The sequence below is a fragment of the Triturus cristatus genome, chromosome 9 (genome assembly GCF_964204655.1).
Source record: "Triturus cristatus chromosome 9, aTriCri1.1, whole genome shotgun sequence".
Taxonomy (NCBI): Eukaryota; Metazoa; Chordata; class Amphibia; order Caudata; family Salamandridae; genus Triturus; species Triturus cristatus.
In genome coordinates this window covers 424,189,331-424,203,429 of record NC_140592.1, presented here as the reverse complement: position 1 = coordinate 424,203,429, position 14,099 = coordinate 424,189,331, and the positions used below count along the sequence as shown (strand labels likewise).

The 14,099-nt window shown below is 40.7% G+C and overlaps 1 protein-coding gene across 1 annotated transcript in view; it reads right to left on the bottom strand.

Moving 5' to 3' along the window:
• LOC146798084 (cytochrome P450 2G1-like) overlaps nucleotides 1-9,910 on the bottom strand; it is a 624,994-nt gene extending 615,084 nt beyond the window's left edge. Inside the window, exon 1 of the mRNA XM_085625301.1 lies at nucleotides 9,714-9,910. Coding sequence (XP_085481427.1) covers nucleotides 9,714-9,893 — 180 coding nt within the window. The 5' untranslated portion in view covers nucleotides 9,894-9,910. The remainder of the gene's footprint in view (nucleotides 1-9,713) is intronic.
• Between the last annotated feature and the right edge of the window lie 4,189 nt (nucleotides 9,911-14,099).

Sequence of the window (14,099 nt, the reverse complement as noted above, 5' to 3'; positions counted from 1 at the left end):
GTACCGAGGGTGGACAATGGTCCGTTGGGGAGCCCGATTTTATGGTTTGGATGTGGTCTTTTATTAGTTCAGGTGAGACTTGATGAAAGTGCGAAAAAGAAGGGAACTTATTGGTAATTTCAGGAAAGATTAGGTGATCGTTTTTTGATTGCGTAGTGAAATTGTCGTATATTTTGCTGACTTTGTCTTGGAATGCATTGGCCAAGGCATTGCATAAGTCCTGGGTAGGAGCTGGTAGGGGATTTACTGTAGATCCTGATAATTTAAGGACTACCTGAAAGAGGCTCTTGTTGGAGTCTTGGGTTGCTTCTATTTGATTGGTATAGTATTTGCTTTTCTCGGTGATTAGGAGCTGTTTATATTGGTGGATTGCCTCTTTATAGCGTGTTTTATCAGAGGCGTTATAGTCTCTGCGCCAATGTCTCTTGAGGTTCCTGCAGCATTGCCTTTCTAATCTGAGGAATTCAGAAAACCAAGATGCTGAAGGGGAGGTTCTAATTTTTGACAGATTTTTGAGGGGTACCAGTGCTTTAAAGGCATTGTTCAGCCAGTCGAAGTATTTGGAGGAGGCTAGTGTGGGATTGACTGTGGGATTGTAGTTGGCTGCTGACAGTTGAGCGTTAAGGAGCTGCTGATCTATTTGGCTCCAGGCTCTAAACTGTTTAGACCTGCTAGGTATAGATGAAGGGGAGTTTTTTTTTTGCCAGGATGTTAAATAACACTGCCCGATGATCAGTCCTGGTCAGGGGTAGGGTTTTGATAATGGATAAATTGGTATTACTGGTGAAGAGCCCGTCTAACGTGTGACCGGCTCTGTGTGTGGGACCGGTGATCAATTGTGGAAGGGAGATAGCCTCTAACTCAGTAAGTAAGTAAGTAGGGTAGATGTAGCCTTATCGTCAAAGTTTTCCAGATGGAAATTAAAATCACCTAGAATGGTGAAGTTTGTTTCCCCTGCTACGGGTTCCAACAGGCTGTCTAGGGAGGTTAGAAACCCTGATCGTGAGTCTGGGGGCGGTATAGGAGTGTTCCTTTGAAGGTATAGGAATTGTTAATTTTTATGGAAAAGGTTAATGCTTCACAGGTCATGCTAGGGAGAGTCTCAGTTCTTACCAAGTATTTGTCACGGTATATTATCGCCAAACCACCCCTGTCTTTATTCCAATCAAGATGGCTTCAGGTGTGCAATACGTTTGTCATAAGTAGGACTGTTAGCACTCTAGTTGTTCTTTAGAATATTCTGGGAAGCTGCAGTAGAACACAAAGGAATCAACTGACAGTCTCTGCCCTTGTTGGATGTACATGTTTTACTGAGAATTTCAGACTTCATTCTCACATGACTGAGAAAGTTAATGTGAATTTACAGAAAATATGCTCTCAGTTTAGCTTATAGATCACCTTCCAAACCTCTGTGGGAATAGCATGAGAAAATAGTTTTCTCTCAAACATGATTCATGATATCACAGCAGAAGGCTTTTTCACATGGTAAAATCACCTTAGAACACACCACAATTCCTAAAATGAGTATGGTACAATCAACAAATGATTTATGATGTAACTAAAGTCTTAACACCTTCTATTAACTGCAATGCTTTTTAATGAGGTGCTATCATGTATATTGGTCCCAAGATGGCTGCCAACACTTCTTGGACGAAGTGCTGACAGCCAATCAGATCTCACGATGAGATGTGTGGTTAGGCTCCGCCCAGATATATCTATCTTTTTAACTCTAATTTTCTCAGGAACTACTGAATGGATTTACACCATTTAAGCAAAAGACACGAGTCTGAACTGAGGACTACCTCTTTGCCAAATTTGGTGTAATTCCGTTCAGCAGTTCGGGCTGTAGCTGCGTCAACAGGTCCTATGGGAAAATGCATGGGGAAAATGTGTTTTAGGACCCCTCTTTTTTCTCAGCCCCCGCTTGTTGAATCACCGTGAAATTAGCAGGATAGGAGCTGACCGAAGCTGGCCAAAAGATTGGAAATTTTTGCGAAGATTCGTCAATCGGCGCCAACGTTATTCCAAATAGAATGTTGCGGATTTCCTATGGAAAATAGGTCCTAACTAGAACTATATATATATATATATATATATATATATTCACTGAAAAAACCATAGGTTTCACACATGTTATAGTTAGCGGAAATTTTACTGATAAAAAACCAGTGAAATTCCCCCGTTATAGTTAGTGCAGGCAACTATAACTCACGCGACCGCAATCCTCTGCTGATGCTAATACTGTATTTAGACACTTATATGCCCATGTCTTCTTCCATACATTTTTAGCTATACATATATTACAAATATTTTTTTTTCATAAAGACACATATGTCATCAGCAGAAGATTGCGGTCGCGTGAGTTATAGTTGCCTGCACTAACTATAACGGGGGAATTTCACTGGTTTTTTATCAGTAAAATTTCCGCTAACTATAACATGTGTGAAACCTATGGTTTTTTCAGTGAATTTGCAAGGTTTTTTAAATGCTAATTCCTAACTATAACGTGTGTGAAACCTATGGTTTTTTCAGTGAATTTGTACGGTTTTTTAAATGCTAAGTTACTTTACGCCATTCGAGGCGTGCGCGCCCACTTAACGCAGTTCGTTCCGTGCACGGTTTTTATCAACTTTAATAAGCCCTGTACATTTGGTGGCCTTCGGCCACCAAAAGCACAGGGGGTGGGGTCAATGTGGATAGTGTTTTTTTTATTTCAATTTTATAATTTCATGTTGCCAAAATTTAGTTTTTTTTACCTATTAATAAGCCCTGTACATTTGGTGGCCTTCGGCCACCAAAAGCACAGGGGGTGGGGTAAGTGTGGATAGTGTTTTTTTTATTTTTATTTTTTTACCGTACGCTTACGGTAAGCGTACGGTAAGCGTACCCCGCGAAATTGCCGAAAAAAAAATAAAACCGTTTTTGCTCTTGGGGGATGTTTGTGGACTCCCTCAACATGACTATGTGGGAGGGAGTTGTCAAAACAGCCCCGTAACATGTTTTTGGCCATCATGTTTGATAAACAACACTCAGTGCGAGAGACAAAATGGCGGCCGCCGCTTCCTGGTTTCGGCCGATTCGAATGTTTACTAAGATCTAAGAGCCAATCAGAATCGCGCTCGCGCACGCCACCGTACGCTTACCGTAAGCGTACGGTAAGCGTACCGTAAGCGGGCTCAGATATATATATTGATTTAAAGGCTATTTTCTCCTCAGAATCTACTGAACAGATTTACACCAAACCTACAAAAGGCACTTCCTTGACCTAGGGACTACCTCTCTGCCAAATTTTGAGTAATTCTGTTCAGCCGTTCGGGCTGTAGCTCGTTCTAAAGGTCCTATGGAAAAATGCATGGGAAAAACGCGTTTTGGGACCCCCCTTTTATCTCAGCCCCCGCTTGACGGATCCCCCCGAGACTTTCAGGGTAGGAGCGGAGCGTAGCGCCCCACCTATTTTGAGAAATTCGCGAGGATTCGTCGACCGGCGCCAAAGTTATTCAAAATAGAATGTTGAGGTTTTCCTATGGAAACGTGGTCCTAACTATAACTACCTACTGGCGACCGCCAGTAGGTAATATATATATATATATATATATATATATATATATATATATATATATATATATATATATATATATATATATATATATATATATATATATATATATATATATATATATATGAATGCAAATCACCACTGACAGTGCCTTACTCAGACACAGAAACGAAGAGCGGAACCAGAAAATTGTGCCAATCAAGGTGCTTTATTTAGTTGCCCAGCCAGTCCGTCATAACGCGTTTCGACCCCCACTCGGGTCTTGATCACATATATATATATATATATAGAGAGAGAGAGAGAAAATAAAAAAAACATAGGATTGAAGTACACTAGACTTACAAATTTTCATTTAAAAAACCTTTGACATTCCCTTGAAAAACCATAGGTTTCAGGCATGTTACAGTTAGAAATTAGCATTTAAAAAACGATAGAAATTCACTGAAAAAAACATAGGTTTTAGGCACGTTATAGTTAGAAATTAGTATTTAAAAAACCATAGAAATTAACTGAAAAAAACCATAGGTTCCAGGAACATTATAGTTAGTTGGACATTTCACTAGTACAAAACCATAGAAATTCCAGCGTTATATAGCAATGCTCGCTGATGACGTCACATATTACATCATTCATGACATGGTCAGTGACATCACTGATGACATCACTGATGACATCTCAAATTACATAACTGATGACATCACTGATGACATCATCCATGTGAAAATCTGATGCATCTCCTCACACCTGAATATAACCTTTGATGCACCCACTCTAAAATACAGACTACCATTTTCGAAAAAATAGACACATCAATACCAGTTACTAAATACGCACTGACTGATTCCTAGATCTACACACACATCCACTCATTCATCCATACAGTCACTCATACATGCAGTCACCCATCAATACAACACTATCATATGCACTAATACACCTATAGAGACACTCACACACTGCCACATATCCAGAGTTACTCACACACTTAGTCAGTCATGCAAAGAATCAATCATACTTCCATTTACTCACCTATACAGTTATACAGACACAACCTCACTTATTCATAGAGATAATAACACATAATTACTTTCTTATAGAATCACTGATACAAATACACACTCATCCATGCAGCCATTCTCACAATTACTGACTCTCACATATAGTTATCTATATACACCATCACTCACATATACTGCCTTTTACATATGTAGTTACTTGCACATATACCACTGAGACATCCATTCACTCACCAACACACCCAAACACACACTCACCCACCGATACAGCTGTTTCCTCATGCACTCTTGAACCCATACACCCAGGGAATCAACCACTCACACATCTATGCACAGAGTCACACACCTCCCACCCACCCACACACACACACTCAGGCAGCCATACAAATACTCAGGCAAGCAATCAATAACCCATATAGACACTCATGCAGCTACTCACCAACCCATGCAGCAGCTTACACAACAACAGACAGACTGATACAGACTTTCCCACAGTTTAGTCACTAACCCATGCATTCAGTAAGACACATTTAATCAATCACTTAAACATTACTATTAAATCCTCCATACAGACACTTATAAACCCACTCATTCCTCAATACAGCTTGACATATATATAAAACAAAATTAAACTTTACAGAAACACAGTCACTGGATGATGTCATCAGTGATGTCATTTGAGATGTCATCAGTGATGTCATCAGTGATGTCACAGATCATGTAATGAATGATGTAATATGTGACGTCATCAGCAGTGCATTGCGGGGGCGCGAGTTATAGTTAGCTGAACTAACTATAACGCCAGAATTTATATGGTTTTGTATGAGTGAAATGTCCAACTAACAATTACGTTCCTGAAACCTACATTTTTTTCAGTTAATATATATATATATAAATATATATATCAAAAGAACAACCTCCGAATGGGGAGCTACCAACCCTGCAGGGCGGCCTCTTAAAAGACGGGTACGGAGCAGCCCGCCAAATTCCACTCTCCGTGAACACACACACAAGAGGCCCACTTCAAGAGATATGAAGCTTTTAATTGGAGAATTCAGCACGGCGCTTCCTATAGTCCAACCGGTTTCGGCCATGCTGCCTTTATCACGGACAGGAAGTAACGCAGAGTGCAACTGTGCTTCCGTTTTTATAGTTTTTTCGGCACTTGACTGATTGTAGCCTGCATCTCCCATAATGCATCATTCCATGCTGGTAAGTGTGATTATTGAAACGAATGCGCGTTATGCTGGCAGAAGAATAGTAATCCGCTCAGCTCCCTGATGCACTTTATCCTTCGAGTATATTTAACAGTCAATTGCCTTTTTAAAAGTGTAGTGCAGGATTTTACACTTGCTCCAATTATCTGCTTCTGTCAAAAGAACGATTGGAAGTGGAATCATCCCCGGCCAAATCGCTTCCAGCGCTGCCGTCTTTTTTCACCATATTGGCATCACCTTCGTAGGTCTGGCGGCAGTGTGTGGGTCATGCTCCCTCATCACACATCAAAAGAAGAACCTCCGAATGGGGAGCCACCAACCCTGCAGGGCGGCCTCTTAAAAGACGGGTAAGGAGCAGCCTGCCAAATTCCACTCTCCGTGAACACACACACAAGAGGCCCACTTCAAGAGACATGAAGCTTTTAATTGGAGAATTCAGCACAGCGCTTCCTATGGTTTAACCGGTTTCGGCCATGCTGCCTTTATCACGGACAGGAAGTAATGCAGAGTGCAACTGTGCTTCCGTATTTATAGTTTTTTCGGCACTTGACTGATTGTAGCCTGCATCTCCCATAGTGCATCATTCCATGCTGGTAAGTGTGATTATTGAAACGAATGCGCGTTATGCTGGCAGAAGAATAGTAATCCGCTCAGCTCCCTGATGCACTTTATCCTTCGAGTATATTTAACAGTCAATTGTCTTTTTAAAAGAGTAGTGCAGGATTTTACACTTGCTCCAATTATCTGCTTCTGTCAAAAGATCGATTGGAAGGGGAGATGCAGGCTACAATCAGTCAAGTGCCGAAAATAAATATATATATATATATATATATATTCACTTAAAAAAACCATAGGTTTCACACATGTTATAGTTAGCTGGATATTTCTCTCGTAAAAAACCAATGAAATTCCCCCCGTTATAGTTAGTGCAGGCAACTATAACTCACGCGACCGCAATCCTCTGCTGATGACGTCAGATATTACATCACTGTATTTAGACACTTATTTACCCATGTCTTCTTCCATTAATCTTTAGCTATACATATATTACAAATATTTATTTTTCAGAAAGACACATATGTCATCAGTGATGTAATATCTGACATCATCAGCAGAGGATTGCGGTCGCGTGAGTTATAGTTGCCTGCAAAAACTATAACGGGGGAATTTCATTGGTTTTTTACGAGTGAAATGTCCAGCTAACTATAACATGTGTGAAACCTATGGTTTTTTAAGTGAATTTGCAAGGTTTTTTAAATGCTAATTCGTAACTATAACGTGTGTGAAACCTATGGTTTTTTTAGTGAATTTCAAAGGTTTTTTAAATGCTAATTTATGTATGTATTTTTTATTTTTTTTATGGGATTTTTAGCGCGAACCTCGTGGGTTTTTCCGGTAAAAATTCAAAAAAAAAATGTACGTGTGTTTTTCAGCATGCGCGCACAGTGCGTGCACTCCGTGATTTTTCGAAAAAAAAATAATCTTTTTTTGGCCCTTGGGGGTCCTGGGACCCCCTGACAAAGGCTAGGGGGTCAGGAACTGTCCACCCTGCCCCCTTTTCACGTTCTCCACTTTTGTTTTTCACCCCCTCAGACTGCGAGAGACAAAATGGTGGCCGACACTTCCTGGTTTCGACCGATTCGAATGTTTACCGACATCTAACAACCAATCAGAATTGCGCTCGCGCACGGCAGGGTGCGCTCACAGTGCGCACACGGTGCGCGCGTATAGATATTGATATGGTTTTAAATGCTATTTTCTCAGGAAATACTGAACAGATTTACACGAGACCTTCAAAAGGCACTTCCTTGACCTGAGGACTACCTCTCTGCCAAATTTCAAGTAATTCTGTTCAGCCGTTCGGGCTGTACCTTCGACTAAAGGTCCTATGGAAAAATGCATGGGGAAAACGCGTTTTGGGACCCCCCCTTTTTCTCGACCCCCGCTTGACGAATCACCCCGAGACTTTCAGGGTAGGAGCTGAACGGAGCGCCGCATTAGTTTTGAAAAATTCGCGAGGATTCGTCAACCGGTGCCAAAGTTATTTAAAATAGAATTTTGAGATTTCCTATGGAAACTAGGTTGTAACTATAACTATCTACTGGCGACCGCCAGTAGATTATATATATATATATATAAATGATTATGTTTATTTGTTATATTTTGAAAAAAGTTAAAATAATTTAATTTATTTTGTTAAAATTAATAATAATATTTAATATATTTAATATGTATTATTTTATTTTATATATATATTTAAATCGATATTGTTTTCATCTATATTTTTTACATCGATATTTTTGATTTGATTTTTTTTACTTACCTGTTTAGGTATAGGAGTCACTATTTTTGTTTTCTATATATTTTTTTCGATATTTAGAACATCAATATTTTTGACATTAAAATTCTATCAGTGAACCCACTGCAACATCTGAATTGAAATCATTTATAACAACACTGCATAATGGGTGTGCAAGTTATAGCTATGTTACCGCATGAGTGATACTTTGCCTTCTGCCCCTCCTCCCCTACTGCTTGGTCCTGTTCTAAATCTGCATGCTCCTACTCGCACCTCCTGTCTCTGTTTTCAGCTTGCTGTCAAAGCCCCCCTTTTCGAATGCCTTTGTTTCCTGTGTGTGCTCCTGCCTCTTCTGCCTGCTCTCTGTAGTCGATTGTGCTACACATGCCAGCCTTCCCTCAATGGTCAGCTTGCTACCCCTGTCTCTATCCCCCACTTCTGCTCCTCGTTTTCCATGTTCATGCTCCATGCGCCACCGTCCTTCCCTCCAGTGTCCATTGCTCTGATCCTGCCCATGCAGGCTTGCTTGCCATGGTCAGACAACTGCCCCTGTTCCACATCTGCCTACCTTCCATTCACCATCTGCGTGACCCTGCCTCATCCTGTCAGCTCTCTGTGGATGGGTTGCTGCCCCCGCCAGCCTCCATAAGTGGCCGGCTTGCTGACTCTGCTTCTGCCCCCTCCTCCTTGCCTCGTTCTCTGTGGGCTGTAGCCAGTCCCCACTTTCCTGTCAGTTCAGTTCAAAAGCTTTATTTCGACATTAATTGTCATAAAAGCATTATAAATACTAAATCACTAAAAGACATAATTAAAAGAATAATAAAACATCATGCATGGAAAATAAACATCACATCACACATCAGATATTTACAAATATAAAACATGGAAAGGAACAGGAGCCAGCAATAATCGCCATCAGTGATCATATAATCCACATACAGGAGAGCACACAATTAGCTGGTTACAGTAAGTGGGAACATAACCATTTTGATCTAATAATCCACATCTAACCAACAAACTTAGCCACAGACCATGCATAAAATGAAGAAGAATCGGATCGTAATATTCTTAATGCAGTGCTGCTACTTCTTGTGCCCAAGGTTTTACATATGGGCCCTATATATGCTGTACTTAAAAATAAAACAAGCATTGGCATAGCCAATAGGTCTCGCTTTTGGGACCTTATAAGTGTTTAGCCATGTAACAGTTGCATAACTAAATACTTATAAGGTCCCAAAAGCAAGACCTATTGGCTATGCCAATGCTTGTTTCTGTTTATTACAGCTCTGTAGTAATGGTGGCGCACGGGTGCCACCATTACTACATAGAAGTAATAAACAGGAGAAAAAAAAACTGGCTCACGGAGAACATCAAAGCGGCCGTGCGGCTGCAAAAGTGAAACTGATCACGATCAAACATCAAAGCAGCCGTGCGGCCGCGAAAGTGAGGCGCGCGCACACGTGTACGTGCACTGTAGCTCTAGGCTACAGTGGTAGCAATTTTTTGAGCCCTCACAAAAAGTCTCACCAGGTCAGCACATGCGCTGGGTCAGGCGAGACCTAAAAATGGATGCCCTTTTAGTACAAAATGGTTGTAATACAAAAATATACAAATAACAATCTTACTGATAGCAGGTATTTAACCAGTGCGCCATTCTTCATCTGGAGCAGGTTGCCCAACAGAGGTAGAGGAGTGGGCCCAGGAGGAAGTTTCCCCTTCCGAAACATCTTGTTCCAGGCATTAAAGAAAAGCAAGCAGGAGAAACAAGCAGCAAGCACCAGAAGTATCGCCTGCCCGAGATCCATCGTGAAAAGCAAATGAGCGCTGTACGGAAAAAAAAACCAGTTCTCAAACACAAGTCTGCATATGTGGGTCACGTGTGGCCTCTGGCACTACTTTCCAAATCCAAGAGAAAGAACGCTTGTTGGGACAGACTTGTTTTTTTCCCATATAACCGGACTCGAGTTCCAAATAAATATCAATAGTTTGCCAAATTTCTGCAGGCTAACGGAGGCTAAAACCTTAACTCTTACATCAACAAATCCCAGCCATTAGAGGTCCAAATGCCACATTATTTAATTTATAATCTACAAATAAGTTTGAGAAGCTAAACAATTTACAAAATAATTTTCGTGTTGAAGGTAGTTATTATTGGATATTATTATTATTTAGTATTGGACTAAATTAGTTTTACGTTTCTAAGTGAAGTTGCATAGGAGTTCTAGCATTTAAATTCTTGAGTTTTCTTATTGAATTGTGGAAGGTTTAAAATCTAGAGGGGATCCTTAAATAGGCTTGAGACTGTCAAGGTAAAAAAAAAACCAGAATGCACATTTCTTCCTCAAACAGCTCTTAGTCTTTGAGGTAACCTACCTCAAGATAGGCACTCTATTCTGATATGTTAAAAACTATGGATGAAACACTTCTCAACTAATGACTTGTGGTAACAGCCTTTCCTCTACTTTTACCCATAGTATCCCATAACCCCCATGGGAGTTTCTGGAATTCCAAAAAATTCAGAATTCGAGTGAACATAGGGCAGTTTCAAGGAAGGATGCCATCCTTACAAGTTGAGGGTATGTGGTGGGGTTCAACAGGGCCTGAGCACAAGATCACCATTTTAGTTACACGTTTAAAAGGTACATCTTGTTACACAGAGATTTTTAACATGTTCCGCACATACATGATAGCATACTTAACAAGCATTTGCAATGCCATAGGTCTCGCATTACTGAATGTTTGAGCTATTGGCATTGTTAATAATAATGCAACGCCAATAACTCAAACTTTTAGTAATGTGAGACGCATTGCATTGCAATTGATTGTTTTTGTATTTATTTACTTTTGAAGCAATCACAGCATCTTCGCTTTAGATTAAGATGTTTAACACTAAAGTGTGGGTGGTAAATTTCACTGATTCCAACTCATCTCCCAGTTTTTATGGAGTTTTAAGTGAGCAAAGTGGGAGGCATGCTTATAGGTCTTCCAATGCACAATGTGTGTATAGCCTTTTCAGGAATTAAGTTAGCACGTGATTCTCTGCATAAAAATTGCATTTAATTTATACTCCTTGTAACTCTTTGTGTTTTCTATGCCAGCAAGCTCTGTCCTAAGTCATTCTGTGTCCCTCGTTCAGTTTAAAAATGGTAGTCCTACTTCTATGGTTATTAAATATGACAGTTTTTGTTTCTTAAATTATGGTCACCCTATATATGAACAGAACTAAAGAAGCCGGAGCCATTTTCATCCCACACTTGCAAAAACACTACGCATACAGAAATTCAGATCCAGTGGGCGAGCCTTCTCCTTTAATGCTCCTAAAGTGTGGAACGACCTGCTGCTACATATAAGAGCCTCCTTCTCACTTCTTGAATTCTGCAAGAAGCGGAAGGCCTACTAGGTCTTAGGTCTGGCTAGACTCACACTTGTTCAGCAGTAGAATAACCTCCTGGATGATAGTGCGCTCCACAAATCTGCATAACATAAGATTTCCAAATGGTGCACAACATTTTAAATTAATCCTGAATTCGTACTAAAAACCCAAATGATTTAAGGTTAATTAAGATTTCCACATTAAATTAAATTAGAGCACTAAAGCCTCGAATGGTATTCTAAATTAGGCTTGATTGCCTTCTTGAAAAAATGGACATTCAAAGTTTATAAAGCAGCTTCTCTGCCAACATTTCTAACATGAAAGGGTGTGTGGTTAGAGAAAATGTATGTTTTAAAGTGGTCATTTAGAAAACCATTGAGGTTCATGCTGAAAACTTCAATTGGGGACAAATGCAAACTCCTACCAAGAGGTGTCGTCTTTACACGTCTAGTGATGAATGGCCCGAGTGTACCCATCTGCACTAAGAGAGCTAGCAATAGTACCAAAAGAGACCCAGCTGGGCTTTCAGCGAGAGCTAAATGTGTAGAATGAGCCATGCATCATGTTGTGGAAGTTTTGACACTTTCAAGATTCACATTCCGGTCACAGATCTCCCTTGGGTAAAATCGGCTAAGGACTATGCATGGTGCATGTGCCCTATTTAGGGGCCATTAGCGCAATCTGGATAGTTTCCTTCCAGGGCATTTACATTTTGTAAAACGCTGGTAAAGTTGTGCACAACTAACTGTACTTTTCCTTCAAGAAAATAAAGTCAACAGCTGTTGTTGACTTTTTAACAAAAAACGAGCCGAGCCAAATGAAAAACAAATGTTAGCCCAGACATGTTACAAAAGCATACTCAAACACAGCTCTTTCATTAGGAAAAACAGACATGCCAGAAATACGGTGATACAAAATAGACAAAATCGTTGACAGAACTCCAAGTGACAAATGATACAAAAAAAAGAGTTCATAGACAGATCTCCACGTGACCAAATGGGTACTGTTTTAAAGATAAGACAGTTTATCCGTGCTCTCCATCCATCTGGGTGTCCTGTCTGCTGCCTGGCGTGGAGTCCAGACGTGCTGTTATTGCGACACAGTGTAAGAACTCCTCCGCCCCTAAGTGTCACTTAAGTTACATTACACAGGAACACGTTCAAGGGCCCGGATATGGACCTCGGTCTGATAGATCTGAGAAAACAATTGCGAGAAAAACAATTAATGTAACTAATGAGCACGCGCATTGAACAATGGTGGCAGTTTGCTCCATTAACTGGTGATTTAAATAAAATACACAACCGTCGTTAAAAAGAGCTGGTATCAGTTCAGTACTGGGGGAAAACAAGCATGGAGGGAGTGGGGGTGGGGGCTTTGCAACACTAGTGGGTTCGCTGTAATCTGCAAATACTCCACTCTAAAAAAAAAAAAAGCCTGCGTCTTCACATTGTCTTAGTACTCCCGTTTACAGCCAGTATTAGGAAAATAAGGAGAAAATCGCATTTCATAAAAAGGGGAATTTAAGAACGAGTTTCGTGGACAGCACTTAAATGAACAAAAAGTGCTTTTGGCTTTTTTATCTATTGATTAACTATTAAGTAGCAAAGAGCATGTCTGCTCCGTGTATCTCCAGGGCGAGCAATGCTTCTTGAATGGCCAGTCACAACCCCCAACTGACCCCCGCTGCCAGGGCCAAACACCATTATGATTAAGGAATTGCTTGCTTTTACAAGTGTGCGGCTCTGTAAAGGTGCAAACAATTGAGTTACATGCTTGCACGTTTTTTACGCAGATCACATGCATATATTATTTTTAAGTTAAAAAAGACTTATATTTAATAAAAAATATAAAACCATATTGACCTCTAAATGCACAAAGGCATTAAAGCGCTTTACCTGGAAGGACATCCTTACCACACCCTGCCATTTTAAGTGCTGCAGAGCGGTGTGAGCTGTGGCGGTAGATCAGCTGCTGCAGGGGAGGAGGAGAAGTGGGCAGGTCTGAGGCTAGTTGAGTGGCTGATTACCATGCCCCTGCGGCAGTAGAGGTGATCCGGGAGAGGCTGAGCCCAGGTGGCCGATGATGAAGGGCAGTCTACTTAACCCGGAAGCGGGGGTGGGAGGAGTGTAGATTTTAGTGTTGAGAAGGAGGGCACCACACAGGAAGAAATGTTAAAGTTCAATGTGCTAAAAAAAATTAAGGTAGTTAAGCCTCACATACGGACCAAAAGTTCAAAATAAAGTGGAAAATGAAGTGCGGCTAAAGTATTCACACTGTCTGTGGCCCGCAGCCGGGAGACCCCTCTCAGTGATGTTTTTAAATAGAACATGTTTTCCTAACTTGAAAGTGGGTGCCATGCTGAAACAAAGGGCGGCCCACGCTCCTTGATTTTTTTAAATAGAACATATTTTCCTAACTTGAAAGCGGGTGCCAGGCTGAAAAAAAGCGAGGCGCCCATGCACTCAAAATGGATGTGCTTCAATCAGTGAAGCAGATGCCATAGTAATAAATAGATAAGTAGTGCCCATACAAATGCATGAAAACCTACAGTGTAGGGATGCTGTGGTTGACCGGTGCTCCTGGCCTAAAAACGGAAGTGATGCATCAGGAGCACTGGCCAATAGGGAGCCAGGAATTA